This window comes from Labrus mixtus, chromosome 8 (genome assembly GCF_963584025.1).
Source record: "Labrus mixtus chromosome 8, fLabMix1.1, whole genome shotgun sequence".
Classification (NCBI taxonomy): Eukaryota; Metazoa; Chordata; class Actinopteri; order Labriformes; family Labridae; genus Labrus; species Labrus mixtus.
The window spans coordinates 24501791-24516431 of NC_083619.1; the positions used below are offsets into that span (position 1 = coordinate 24501791).

The window sequence follows — 14641 nt, forward strand, 5'->3', positions numbered from 1 at the left end:
GCAGTTTTCGCAATCAGTAAATAAAATCATTCATATTCTATTCAACTGTATTTGATGCTCCTATACACATTACCCTGAACCATTCCTCTTTTAGAAATATCTATCAATTTATATTATTATTGTATTCTGTGTTATAATGTTCTTTGGTAATATTGTCATATTAATGCCAAATAGCTCTGTCTGAAAAGAAATGAAGTATGTAGATCAGTTAACATTATAAAGTAAGTAGTACCTACAATATGACTCACGGCAGTCCAGCTCTATGTGCTGTATTTCTATCCGCCGCCGCCGTGGAGCTTTCCGCGTCACATTTTTCACAGCCAAAACTTTATTGTTCCAAACCGGAAGACAAAACGGGGCTACGTGTCAGGAGGAAAAGGAGAATCAGCTAACAGAGTGAAGGCGATCCGGCCGCCTGAGCTCACCTGTTTGGAGTATTCTGAAGTGTTTTAACTGTTCTTTTTTGGAGTTATTTTCAACATTACGACTTGGTATCTCATCAGGCGACGATGTTGACAAAATTTGAGACAAAGTCGGCCCGTGTGAAAGGTAAGAGTTATCCCACTGCTGCTAGCATGTAGGCTAGCGTTAGCACCCTGACGTTAACAGTGTTTGTTATTCATCCTGATGTTCAAGTTTTCAGCTCATATTATGAGATATTTGATTATATAATGTTGTTTTTCAGGCCTGAGTTTCCATCCCAAGAGGCCATGGGTTCTTGCCAGTTTGCACAACGGGGTGATCCAGCTGTGGGATTATCGGATGTGCACACTGATTGATAAGTTTGATGAGCATGATGGTGAGACAGCAGCGTGTCTGATGTATGAATATTAATATGTGTTGCTCCTGGTAGATGTGTGATTATTATGCTGGTGTGTCTTTGCCCACAGGCCCCGTCAGAGGAATTGATTTCCACAAACAGCAGCCTCTGTTTGTGTCTGGAGGAGATGACTACAAGATCAAGGTGAGGCTCCTCTTCACACCTCATCAGATTTGTTTCTATGAACCTGACTTTATTGTTCTTCTTTAATGATAACATTTCTGCAAAGGATGGACTTAAATGTCCTTTATGTGTAAATAAGTTATAAGAGATGTGTTATTAATAGAATAGATGTTTATTGCCATTTGCACAGGTACAGGACAGTACAGGTACACTGGAATTATTTTCTCCCTGAGTCAGCTTCTACAAAAAAAGTTAAAATTATATATAAAATAGAATAGCATTATAAGAAAAAAAGAGTACAAAAACGTACAAAAAAATTAAAACGATATATAAAAAAAAATAGAAAAGTACAAAAAGATTTAAATTATATATAAAAAAAAATAGAAAAGTACAAAACATTTTAAATTATATTAAAAAAAAATAGAAAAGTACAAAAAAAGTAAAAGTAAAAATAAACAAGTTGTAGTAACAGCTAAGTGATTTAAAATAAACTGTACAGAAGTTATACACTGTGTTAAAGCAAAGATATACAAAAAAAATAACAAGGGGAACACTGTACAATGAAATGAAAATATAAATATGTTTTCTTGTCTCTAACTTTCTACATCTCTTATTGCACGCATATTTTTCACATTATATAATTGCACTGTTTTCAAAAAAAAAAATTATAAATATTATTTATAAACATTTTTGATTTTACAATACTTAAGTACAGACAGAAAAGATAAACACAACAACAGCACAAGTCAAACTGCCAGCTTAAGAAAAGAAAGGGGAGTATGTGACCATGTAGTCCAAATGTAGATGTCCTTCGGTGCATTGATGATCAGGGATGGAGTCCGCAAAAACAAGATAAAGCAAGACTGAAGGAAAAACAAGGCCAAGGCAGGAGAACCAGGATTCAAAGAAATTAAAATATCAATAAAAAGCAGCACAGTTCAGGGTAGCACAGTACAATATAGAGCATTAAAATACGATCAGTTCACAGTTTGATTTCTCTCCTTCTTAATGTGCTCAATGAAAGGACCCCAAATCTTAAGGAACTTGGGTTGCGTTTTTGACAATGTGTACCGAATTTCTTCAAGATATAAACAAGACATCAGCCATTTTTTAAAACAAGGAGAGGGGGCTGATTTCCACTCTCTCAGGATAACTCTTTTTGCTACAACCAGACCGAACCTCAAAGCTTGTTGTAAAGCAGAAGGAAGAGTCGAAACATGATTCGAGAAACCCAATATTACAGACAGGCTGTCAGGAATTAGCTGTATGTTATACATATCACTGTACAGCTGAAAGATGTATCCCAAAATACATTAAGTTTTGGACAGGACCAGAAATAGTGACCTAGGGTCCCAACCTCCGAGTTGCCTGTTTTTTTGTTTTTAAGGTTAATATTGCACTGTGAGGTGGTCAACTGTCCATTTAGTCTGTGAGGTGTGGGGGTGAAGTACTTCCTTCACCATCTTAATGTCCTGTGCTACAAGTCTCCCAGTAGCAGGGAAAAAAACTGTTGTGGTGTAGCGGGCCGTGTGGGTGGAGATGCTCTCTGGCCTGTGGTGTCGCAGGTTATAGCCCGAGTTCTTCCACCTGAACAGAGCATGAGCTGGGTGCTGTTTGTCCTTGAGGATGCTTTGTGCTTTAACAATGTTCTGTCCATTACACTGTTTTTTCTTGCCGTGTTATTGCATTGTTGTTTTATATAATTGTGGCGTTATATCAGTAAACATGCACTATATGCTAAAGCAACATTCCCTTTTTGAACAGGTATGGAACTACAAGCTGAGACGCTGCCTCTTCACTCTCCTTGGACACCTTGACTACATCAGAACCACCTTCTTCCACCATGTGAGTTGTCCTGAAACTCCATCTGTCCCATCTCACACCCTGCATCCTGTTTATACCAGAAAACAAACACTTAATGCAACCTTTCCACTTTCTGTAGGAGTATCCCTGGATCCTGAGTGCCTCAGATGACCAGACCATTCGCATCTGGAACTGGCAGTCCAGGACCTGCGTCTGGTAAGACACACTGAGAAACACATTTTAAACAGTTACCAAATAGATTCAAAAGTAATTAAAATTAAGCTTGTCTTAATCAAGCAACACTCTTATTCCTGCTCAAACTTTCAGCACCTCAATCATTTTAATGGTCATTGCCAAGGAGAAAAACAGATGTGCTCTAAAACTCTCTCGCTCCTCGTCCACAGTGTGCTGACTGGCCATAACCACTACGTGATGTGCGCCCAGTTCCACCCATCGGAGGACCTGGTGGTGTCAGCCAGTCTGGATCAGACCGTGCGAGTGTGGGATATTTCTGGTGAGAGCCCGGGCGAAGGTGGACCGGAGGACAGTGGTTCTGGGTTGAGGAAGGGGTTGTTGGGAGGGCAGAGTGGTATGAAGGATGAGGAAGAAGCAGGATGATGAACGTCAAGTCGTGCATCGCCTCTTCTTCCTCTCCTACTTGTAGAGGACAAAACTCTGTGGGCCGTTTACAGAAACATCTCTCGTTTAGGAAAGGCAGAAAGATAGACAAAGATACAATGTCAGAACAAATTCACAGTATGGTATTTCATTAATGAGATACTGTACAGGTAAGTGTTCTGAATGAAGGAATAGTTAACATAGTGATAGGATGCAGTTAAAAACACAAGAATAGGAAGTAGGAGAGGTGTTTCTGTGCCTTTGCATGCTCTTGGAATGTGTGTTTGTTGATTTTGTTTCTTGCTTCTTGCTAACTGTTAATTTGCTCACTTGTACTAACACTTTCTTACATGTGAACGTGCATAACATGCAGATCTATAACTCTCTCCTCTGTCCCTGTGCATTCATGTGCTTTCACATTTTATGGCATTAAGCATGATAGCAGACGTTCATACAGTTTTTAATGAGCTTCTAGTTTGTAAAACATCGTAACAAGCCTGAGAAATTTTACATACTTGACTCAATCTGTCACTTGCACGGCACCACTATAACACAGAAAAGTTCCTTTGCACTCTTAATTGTATTACAGGAAGTCCATTCTGCATCCCATATTACTATTAACTTGCATCAAGAAAAACTGTCGTTACTAACTGGTTTTAAACTGTACCTCATACTTAGTTAACCTTGTTGATACTGAAATATTTGTACCCCCCCTCCCTCCCTCACATGGCATGAAAGCTGCACAGCTGGCTCTACTACTTGAAATATACAAACCATGTTTATATTTCTCTTAGCTTCAAGTCACCAACTTATTTCCTAACCTTAAACGATGTCAGGTTCTTTTTTTAACTCTGCATGTGACTCACTCAGTCGTGTGCAGAAGCATGCATGAGCCTCTAAAGAAAACGACAAACCTCCTCATATTCCTATCATCCAACGCCCCATCAGAGCACGTCTTCACAACGCCAACCCCCCTCCACCCACCCACCCACTCCATCCCCACATCTCCCAAGAGCCACACGCTCCCTGCGTCCTCCCTGATCCCATGCTCTCTGCCTGGAAACATCCACACCTGCACGTGGGGTTCCTAGTTCCATCTCCACACTCGCGTCCCTTCATGCTGTTGAACCATCTGTTCACCACACAGCTTTAATGGGCAGGAATCATCAACACACGCCGTGTTTTCTCAATCATTTCTCCTTTTCCTGATCTCATTTGAGTCTGGGAAGAAATCCCTTTCTTGCTTTGCTCTCCAATCAACTCATGAGTAACTGTAATTCATCTGTTTGCCAGTGATTCATTAACCCAATCAGCAGTACTGTTACAGCCATGATTGTTTCCAGACTCAAGTCGGTGTGGTAAATGAGAGAGCAGAGGTTGTGTTGCTGTGTTTCCACCCTATGTGTGTGTGTTCAGTGGTCCAACACGTCTCCCTCCTTGCAATCTTCTCCACAGCTTCATGTTTTATTATTTAATAATTTTTTGATCTTGTTTTTTTCTTCTTCTTCCCCTGTACTGTGGTTGTGCCCTGTGTAACATAAATATGGCTCCCTCCTTTGCACACGTTGCCTTGAATGTTGGTTCCAGGTCTGAGGAAGAAGAATCTGTCTCCGGGCGCCGTGGAGACGGAGGTGCGCGGCATCTCTGGTGTCGACTTGTTCGGTGCCTCCGATGCTGTTGTCAAGCATGTCCTCGAGGTGAGCAGTCAGTTCCACGTGTTAGTCAGGGTTTTTTTTTTTTGTATTTGTGCAGAATTACACAACTTTTAACTCAACAGGTGTGTGTCAGAATTTGTTCTGAATGCCTCAGGGTTTTGTGCTCCTTTAAAAGTTTCTTTATTTGCACTAGTTGGTGGAAATGAATCATACTATTTTTAAAGTATTTTCACTTTAATGTTCTTTTGGCTTAAGCTGCAATATTTCCAAAATGCCTCCAGTGACACCAGTAGTGATGAAATTATACCACCTCAGTTTTTAAAAGACTGGCATGTACCTTTCTGGTGAAAAGCCAAAAGAGAAACAAGTGAACCATTATGAAGAGATTTTTCCAAGTTGTCACTGACTTCCAAGTTTCTGTCGATTTCATGGAAAATACTAATTAAATGTGTTTTTGGGTTAAATAGAGCAAACACTGGCAGTTCTGTGTTTTTAAGACCTGAGCTGTTACTCCCGTGGTTGAAAAAATGAAATCAGGAAATAAAATTAGTCACCTGGGTTGGGCTTCAACATCAGTAAAGAACGGAGTGTCATGTGGTGAAAGCGATGGAAAGTTGGGACAGAACCAGGCACAGTCACACCATGTCTGATGAAAGAGGAAAATGTCTACTGGAGAGTAATAGTTTCTTTTATTTCAATGTTTTTTGTACACAAAGTTCCTTTTGTTTCTGTGAGGACAGATACTGTTCTAATAAGGATGTTTTATTTGCTTCATTGCGGGCACAGCTGTAGGATCATATTATTATTTATTTTTTTAGGATCAGTTTTGTGTCAGGTTTTCAAATATTTGATACTTTTCTCTACTTTTTGATGCAATGTGTTTTGGAACTATACAATCTCCATTATTTTAATGATTGATAGTTCAGAAAAGCACAGAAGCTTTCAGAAAAAGTACAAAGCTGCTGCTGGTGCTAAAACTGGCACTGAAACTTAGTTAATATATTTGTGTATTTAAGACATTGTGCAGTAGTTTGCTTGTAATTTTTGTTGATTAAAAACCAGAAATGGACAGTTATTAGTTGCCTAGGACTTCTATTTTTGTTGCCGTGGTATTTAACCAGGTATCAATACTGTCTAATTTATACTAGTATACTGGATTCTAAGTTTAAAATTGTATATATCGTCACAGCCCTGTGTGTTTTTTTTGTCCAGGGTCACGACCGCGGGGTCAATTGGGCCGCCTTCCATCCCACTATGCCCCTCATTGTGTCTGGAGCCGACGACAGGCAGGTCAAAATCTGGAGAATGAACGGTGAGAGACTCAGAAGATAAATGTTCATTTCCAGTCTGCTGCACAGTGTCCTTTCTCCTGTTGACATTTTCAGATTTTTATATGAATTAAAAGCATGGATCATTTATGATAAATATAAACCCAAAGGATGAGCAACACAATGTATCATCACACCAGCTTCCCTCACAGCAACATTTATTTCATATCTCCATTTATTTCACTGCAGCGTGTAGGAATATGAGTGCAACTAACACCCTCTGTTTACGTATATGTCAGTTAAATGTTAACATTGATGGTCTCTCCCCCCCCCCCCCCCTCCAGAATCAAAGGCATGGGAGCTGGACACGTGCCGCGGTCACTACAACAACGTGTCCTGTGCCGTCTTCCACCCGCGCCAGGAGCTCATCCTGTCCAACTCGGAGGACAAGAGCATCCGTGTGTGGGACATGTCCAAACGGACTGGAGTGCAGACCTTCCGCCGGGACCATGATCGCTTCTGGGTGCTGGGAGCTCACCCAAACCTCAACCTGTTTGCTGCTGGTAGGTGGAGCCTCTGCATTTTGTTTTATTAAAAAAAACGATCCCCATGGAGGATTTGAACATCTCAGGAGTGTTAGCTGCAGCAGGGCGACCTTTAACCCCTAACTGTGAAATCATGTATATGCGACTGTTACACTAAAAAAACGTTGGTGTGTCCTTCAGGTCACGACAGCGGCATGATTGTGTTCAAGCTGGAGCGTGAGCGTCCAGCATACGCCGTGCACGGCAACATGCTGTACTACGTCAAGGACCGCTTCCTCCGCCAGCTGGACTTCAACAGCAGCAAGGACACGGCTGTCATGCAGCTTCGCAGGTAGGTCAACCCTAACCCATTATTCTCCAGATTTGAAGCTCTTTGTTAAAGATTTTATACCTACTGAGTGTAACAATGTTGTGTTTTATACATTGTCTTCTCCTAGTGGGTCCAAGTTCCCGGTCTTCAGCATGTCGTACAACCCGGCTGAGAACGCTGTCCTGCTCTGCACTGTAAGAATCTCTTCATTAAGGAGCTCAAAACTTGAATCTCTCTCTGGTGTTCACAGTCACTGAAGTTACTTGTTTTCTGTATATTTCATGTAATACTTTTAACCTCCTGCAGAGGGCGACAAACCTGGAGAACAGCACCTATGACCTGTACTCTATTCCCAAAGAAAGCGACTCTCAGAACCCTGATGGTAAAACATTTTTTTTTATCACTTTTGTCACAAGGTACTCACATATATTGTATGATTATAAAGTGATTATGTTTTATTTGTTTCATGTTTTCGTTTTACTGTACCACTGCTCTAACTTTATTATGCTTTAAGAACTTCATTAGATAGCAACAGGTTGTTAAAACTGACTGTCTTTTTTAGCACCTGAGGGGAAGCGGTCCTCTGGTCTGACCGCAGTCTGGGTGGCCAGGAACAGATTTGCCGTTCTGGACCGTATGCACTCTGTAAGCCCTCATACAGGTCTCAAAAGCACTGAAATATATATAATATATCCCATTATCTTCATATTTAACATCTCTCTCTCCTTTTTACAGCTGCTGATTAAGAACCTGAAGAACGAAATCGTGAAGAAAGTCCAGGTGCCGAGCTGCGAGGAGATCTTCTACGCCGGCACGGGCTCTCTGCTGCTGCGCGATGCCGACGGTGTCACGCTGTTTGATGTGCAGCAGAAACGCTCTCTGGCCACCGTCAAGATCGCCAAGGTCAAGTACGTGGTGTGGAGCGCCGACACCAGCCACGTGGCCCTGCTGGCTAAACACGGTGGGTAGATAAGATGAATATCTTGGGATAAAAACACAGATACTCAGAACAGAGTCACAGCATTCTTATCTTCTTGTTTGTGATGCGTGGGCTCTGAAACATCTCTCTGACATTATAGACTTGTTTAGACAGCATCGTAAGAATCCAGTGGCAGGCACTAATTTAATTTCACCGCTGCTTATCATGAGGCTGCTCTGAAGGTTTCTGGAGAAATTGTTTCCAGTATAAGGCAAAACATATTTTTGTAACTCCTGATGCGGTCCTGCTCATATTTAATTTCTGCATCAAATTCAGCTTAAAAGTTTGAGTTACTCAAAGAAGGGGAAGATGTGTTTTAGGCGTTTAGTTTGTATGAAAGTGAGAGAGTGTATGTTGACAAGAGCACGGCTGTGTGGTTTTTAAGCTCTAGACTTTAGAAGAGCTAAAAGAATTTGTCTTGAAAATTATGCTATGACTCTTTGCTCAAGCTCAAACCTGACATGCATCTTCAGTGATATTAAAAAAAGACAAAAACAGAGTATAAATCTATTTGCTCGTTTTTTTTTATTTTTCATCCCTCAGCCATCATGATCTGCAACCGCAAGCTGGAGAGTCTGTGCAACATTCACGAGAACATCCGCGTGAAGAGCGGAGCCTGGGACGAGAGCGGAGTCTTCATCTACACCACCTCCAACCACATCAAATACGCCCTCACCTCCGGGTACGTGCCATCTGAACCTCTCATTTAACACAACCCTGAGAGAAGTCAGTCATCAGTAATGCAGGGCCTCAACTTTGTAAAGAATTTAAGATCCATCCTCTACTGTTTTACACTTTGATCTGCAAACTAGATGTGCAGAAAAGAGATCTGAGAACTTTCTTACATGGTGCAGTGTTAGTGCAAAACAACCTGCTGCTCAAGGTTCACAAGTACACACATACAGTGAGCATCTTTAAGAGGTAAATATAGGTGTCTCCTACCATAAAAAGACTTTACTCATCTGCCTTTTAAACAACATGATAACTACAGAGACTTAGCGTGTTAATAGTGTATTTGTAGCTGAAATATTTTTAAAAAGACAACATATTTATCTTTAGATCGTACAATAAACCCCAATATGTCATGTTTTCGATGTCCTTGTTCTTTTCTGAAAAAGGAAGCCTGCAACATTTCATGTCAAAATGATCATGATGGATAATTCTCTAACACTGCGCTTTCATTGTGTTTCCCCCCCTTAGTGACCACGGCATCATCAGGACCCTGGACCTCCCCATCTACGTGACCCGTGTGAGAGGAAACAGCGTTTACTGTCTGGACAGAGAGTGCAGGCCCCGCGTCCTCACCATCGACCCCACCGAGTACCGCTTCAAGCTGGCTCTGGTCAATCGCAAATACGATGAGGTGAGTCCGTGGTCGCTGTGCTGTTTAACGACTTATTGGGGTTAACTTCTTCTTCCATGGATAGCAGTATTTTTTTTTTTAACTCTTAGTTCATAGTTTCACAGACATTTTTTACCTTCATGCTTCAGTGCTGGCAATCATTTAGTCCTTAGATGTTTTTTCTGACTCTTTTCTGTGTCCCTCCAGGTGCTCCACATGGTGCGTAATGCTAAGCTGGTGGGCCAGTCCATCATCGCCTACCTGCAGAAGAAGGGTTACCCTGAGGTGGCTCTGCACTTTGTCAAAGATGAGAAGACTCGTTTTAGTCTGGCTCTGGAATGTGGAAACATCGAGGTGAGGAAAAACTGTTCCATCAGGAAAATGTTGGTAATATTGGACAACATGCACTTTTGTATATTGTGTTTCCTGTTGGGATACGTACATCATGCTGCTGCTGTATTTTCAGATGAGCACTACTAGGGATTCTCTCTCTGCGTTAAAGGTCACTTTTTTTTTTTTAACCCTTTCTCTGTCTCCATTCTTCCAGGTGGCTCTGGAGGCAGCTAAGGCTCTGGATGAGCGCAGCTGCTGGGAGCGTCTGGGCGAGGCGGCACTGCTGCAGGGACACCACCAGGTCGTTGAAATGTGCTACCAGAGGACCAAGAACTTTGACAAGCTCACCTTCCTCTACCTCATCACTGGCAACCTGGCCAAGCTGCGCAAGATGATGAAGATCGGTGAGAGCTGGAGGCTCACTGGTTAGTTTCTATATCTTGTATCTTGTTTGACTTAAATCTAATGTTTGTGTGTCTTCTTTGAATGTAGCTGAGATCAGGAAGGACATGAGCGGTCACTACCAGGCTGCTCTCTACCTGGGAGACGTCAGTGAGAGGGTCCGCATCCTGAAGAACTGTGGACAGAGTGAGTTCAACTTTCAGCTTCATTTAAAAGAATACTCAGATTTAGGCTTTGTAATGTCTTTCTTGTGCTGTCGACAATGAAATAAGAAAATGAACATGAGGAACCTTCTGCTTCCAGAGTCTCTGGCTTACCTGACTGCAGCCACACATGGGCTGGATGAAGAGGCTGAGGCGCTGAAGGAGACCTTTGACCCCGAGAAGGAGACGGTGTGTTTTTTTTTAAAACAAACACTGAAATACTTACACCACTAAATATTTGGAATAAACTATAACTACTCTGCTGTGAATGGATAACTGCTTCATTTCGATGATCTTGATTGTCGGTCTTGCAGGTCCCGGAGGTCGATCCCAACGCTCAGCTGCTGCAGCCGTCTCCACCCATCAATCCTCTGGACACAAACTGGCCCCTGCTCACCGTGTCAAAGGGATTCTTTGAAGGAGCCATCGCAGCAAAGGGTGAGTCATGGGTCTGGACAGATCCATACAAACAAACACACATTTCCCCTCATGTAATTACAGAACATTTGAGTACAGTGTTCATGTTCAGTGATCAGTTGTGACATGTTTCACTTTACAGTTCTTACACGAGTGAGAAATGTTTTCCAAGAGATGAAAGTCAAAATGAAATTACTCGTATAAGTTGTGGAAACATGTTGCAGCTGACTCTGCCGGAGTGAGAACAGTGGATTTGTGTTGTAGGCAAGGCGGGTCAGATGGCCGCAGACGTGGACATGGAAGCCCCGGGAGGCGAGGGCTGGGGAGACGATGCTGAGCTTCAGCTGGATGAAGGTACATTCAGCATCATCACTATGAAAAAAAAAAAAAAAATCAATATCTTTGTGTTTAATGAATGAATGTTTAACCTGTCCCGCCTTTCTCTGTTTGTTTGGGGGTTTTTTTTCAGATGGCTTCATGGATGCCCAGGAAGGATTAGGAGAGGAAGGAGTGGGCAAAGAGGAGGGAGGAGGATGGGAGGTGGAGGAAGACCTGGACCTTCCTCCCGAGCTGGTGAGAGCAGATACACTGTTAAAAAAAAACCCATAACCAAAAATCAGGCATGAGAATAGTGATGATAGATTACTGTTGTGTCTGCTGAAGTGAAAGACCTGCATTTGGTGTAATATGTCCTCACAAGTCACCAATCATCCTCAGAGACGTGAAAGTGATCCCCTTTACCACTCTACTGTAGTCTACTATAAATCATTCTGGTGTGATGCTATGAGATAATCGTTTATACGATGTCTTCCTCCCCACCACCAGGACATGCCGGCTGCCGGTGGAGGAGCAGAAGACGGCTTCTTCGTTCCACCCACCAAGGGCATGAGTCCTACGCAGATGTGGTGCAACAACTCCCAGCTGCCGGTGGATCACGTCCTGGCTGGCTCTTTCGAAACGGCCATGAGAGTATGTACATACCTTCTCTATTTTTGTGTGGTTCAGGCACGTTTGGATGACGGTACTGTGATGTAACTTCCTGCATTCAACTGACCTTTACCCTCCAACTGTGGCGTCACAGCTGCTCCACGACCAGGTGGGAGTCGTGAGCTTCGGCCCCTACAAGACGCTGTTCATGCAGACGCTGTCCAGAGGGCGCACCTGTTACCTGGGGCTGCCTTCCCTGCCCTGCCTGCGTAGCCAACCCCAGAGAAACTGGAAGGTACGGCTGTAGATGTGCATTTACTTTCTGGTGTCTTTGAGTTGAGAAGTCCTTATTAGTTTATATTGACTCCCTCACGTCTGTTCCTGCTTTTTTCTTTTGCTCGTCAAAGAGAATCTAAATGTTTCAAATATGTTTTTTTTAAGGACTGTGGGGCTAAACAAGGACTGCCGGCTGTGGGCCTGCGCCTCTCCGACCTCATAGCCCGCCTGCAGCAGTGCTACCAGCTGACCACTTCTGGGCGCTTTGAAGAAGCTGTTGAGCGCTTCAGAGTGATCCTTCTGTCTGTCCCTCTGCTGGTGGTCGATAACAAACAAGAGATTGCAGAGGTAAGCACTTAACATGCCGGGAATCGCAGTCCGTATTCATTCTAAATACACTGCAACTGTGTGCAATCGCTCCTTTAAAACCCATATTGTGTTAAAGAATACTTACTTTTAAATCAAGAAATGCAATTCACTCACGAGGATGCACTTGGTTTTATTTACCTGTACATATTTGACCGGTGGGATTGGTGCCTGTGTGTCTGTTTCAGGCTCAGCAGCTGATCACAATTTGCAGAGAGTACATCGTTGGTCTGACGATGGAGACCGAGAGGAAGAAGCTGCCTAAAGACACTTTGGATCAGCAGAAGAGGCTGTGTGAGGTAAATATCTGAGACTTTGTAACGTGTCTACCCAAATGTGTCTACAAATTGATTATTACTCAAACTACTCATTTGGAATCTAATTTTCTCATGTATGTCTGTGTTTCCCTTTTTAGATGGCTGCTTACTTCACCCACTGTAATCTCCAGCCAGTCCACATGGTGCTGGTGTTGCGCACAGCTCTGAATCTCTTCTTCAAGCTGCGTAACTTCAAGACGGCCGCAAACTTTGCGCGCCGCCTGCTTGAGCTGGGTCCCAAACCAGATGTTGCACAGCAGGTTGGTAGTGTGACAAAGCAGTAGTTTTGTTTATTTTATAAGATGTATTTCCTTTTAATTGGACCATCTTGCAGCGTGTTTTCATTTCTTACCAAAATGTTAAACGTCTCTTTTCTTTTCAGACCCGTAAGATTTTGTCAGCCTGTGAGAAGACTCTGACAGACGCCCACCAGCTGAACTACGATCCCCACAATCCGTTTGACCTGTGCGCTGCCTCCTTCGTTCCTCTGTACCGTGGACGCCCTGTTGAGAAGTGTCCTCTCTCTGGAGCCTGCTACTGTCCTCCATACAAAGGACAGATCTGCAGGGTCACACAGGTAGGTCCAGCAGAGGCACACATGGAAAAAAAAAAACTCCCCAGAACAAGTTAGCATTTATTTTAGCCTCGTAAAGAAGTGCATTTTCAAGACTATCGCAGTAAGGAAGGTTTTAAGAAAAAATACTCCCTATTGTAGTTACATACACAATTTAATAGCAAATTATTTCCAATTTAATTCACTTCATAATGTCTGCAGAATACTGACCATATCATGTTGGGCTGTATCTGTGGATGAAGATTTGTGAGCACAGTTAAAAAAATGATCATACTCAGTTAATCATATTTTATTTGTGGGTCATGAAACACATTTGTCACTTGTATTGAAACTATTTTCTCTTCAAACGAGAGGAAGTAGAGTTAAGTACAGCCTTTAATAAAATACCACTTCATCTGTCTTCCTGGTGGTTTTTGTCTATGTCTGTTCCTCCACCATTACTTGACATTAGAAAGGCAAAATGCCAAAAAAAAAAAAAAAAAAAGCTGTAGAGAGATGATGTTATTCTTTCCTTCTTGTGACCTCTAATTTTTGATTTCATCTTATTTTCAAGGCGACTGAGATCGGTAAGGACGTCATCGGCCTGCGTGTGAGTCCCCTTCAGTTCCGCTAAGAAGAAGCCGAGAAGACAAAAGGAAGAGCAACTCTGTTTAAACACAACCTCTATACTCTGTAGAAATAACACAAATAATGAAAATGAGAAATAAAAGCAGCGATATATTGGTTTGCTCACAGTGATGTTAAAACCGCTTTAATCCTTCTTAACCGTCTTATTTCATGCATCACCTATCCTGCTAAAGGCTTTTTCTTGTACTGTGTGTCATCTCTGTACTGTGGCTGAAACTTCACTGGTTATCTTTTTTTTCTGACTTGTATGAGATAAATAATTTAATGTGGGCAGCACTGCTTTCTGTATCTGGATGACAACGACAATAAAGATGCCTGTTCGTCAACGGAAATGCAGAGTGTATGTGTGTTTTTGATGTGGTACGTAGGCACTGATTTATGGCCAATGATAAAGGAGGATATTGGTTTTATGGTTAACATGTACAATAAATGTGATATCCAAAGGGCACGTATGTGATATCCAAAGGGCACCACAGGATTGAGTCATCACTGGTATGAGTTGACTCACCATTTTGGTTTGTATGACACTGATTCATTAAAATACAAATTTAAAAAAAATCATTAAAATAATAAACATCTTGATTACCAAACATTTAAAATCAATTAAAATACAGAAATTATAAATATTTCCAGTAAAGAGAAGTCGCTGCCATTTTGACTGAGTCCGGAATAGCGGAACCAAACAGCGGAACACCGGACAGTTTTCACGGCAACACCTACTGTTGTGTTTTTCCTG

At 42.2% G+C, this 14641-nt stretch overlaps 1 protein-coding gene across 1 annotated transcript; it reads left to right on the plus strand.

Moving 5' to 3' along the window:
• Nucleotides 1-356: 356 nt before the first annotated feature.
• copa (COPI coat complex subunit alpha) lies at nucleotides 357-14237 on the plus strand. Its single transcript, XM_061045348.1, has 30 exons — nucleotides 357-549; nucleotides 686-799; nucleotides 891-964; nucleotides 2708-2788; nucleotides 2886-2962; nucleotides 3151-3260; nucleotides 4952-5061; nucleotides 6232-6331; nucleotides 6632-6850; nucleotides 7013-7163; nucleotides 7270-7336; nucleotides 7449-7524; nucleotides 7705-7787; nucleotides 7878-8103; nucleotides 8665-8803; nucleotides 9322-9484; nucleotides 9671-9817; nucleotides 10011-10200; nucleotides 10289-10384; nucleotides 10502-10590; nucleotides 10716-10839; nucleotides 11083-11172; nucleotides 11288-11391; nucleotides 11644-11787; nucleotides 11900-12040; nucleotides 12187-12369; nucleotides 12576-12686; nucleotides 12803-12964; nucleotides 13087-13281; nucleotides 13832-14237. The coding sequence occupies exons 1-30, from the start codon at nucleotides 510-512 to the stop codon at nucleotides 13889-13891; spliced, it is 3666 nt and encodes a 1221-aa protein (XP_060901331.1). The 5' UTR covers nucleotides 357-509; the 3' UTR covers nucleotides 13892-14237.
• Nucleotides 14238-14641: the final 404 nt, after the last annotated feature.

Bases quoted from the DNA above. Each gene is read 5' to 3' on its own strand.
- copa (XM_061045348.1), top strand. From the start codon at position 510: ATGTTGACAAAATTTGAGACAAAGTCGGCCCGTGTGAAAG. The intron at 10,840-11,082 runs GTGAGTCATGGG...TTTGTGTTGTAG, and splicing joins AGGAGCCATCGCAGCAAAGG to GCAAGGCGGGTCAGATGGCC. The intron at 12,041-12,186 runs GTACGGCTGTAG...GTTTTTTTTAAG, and splicing joins AACCCCAGAGAAACTGGAAG to GACTGTGGGGCTAAACAAGG.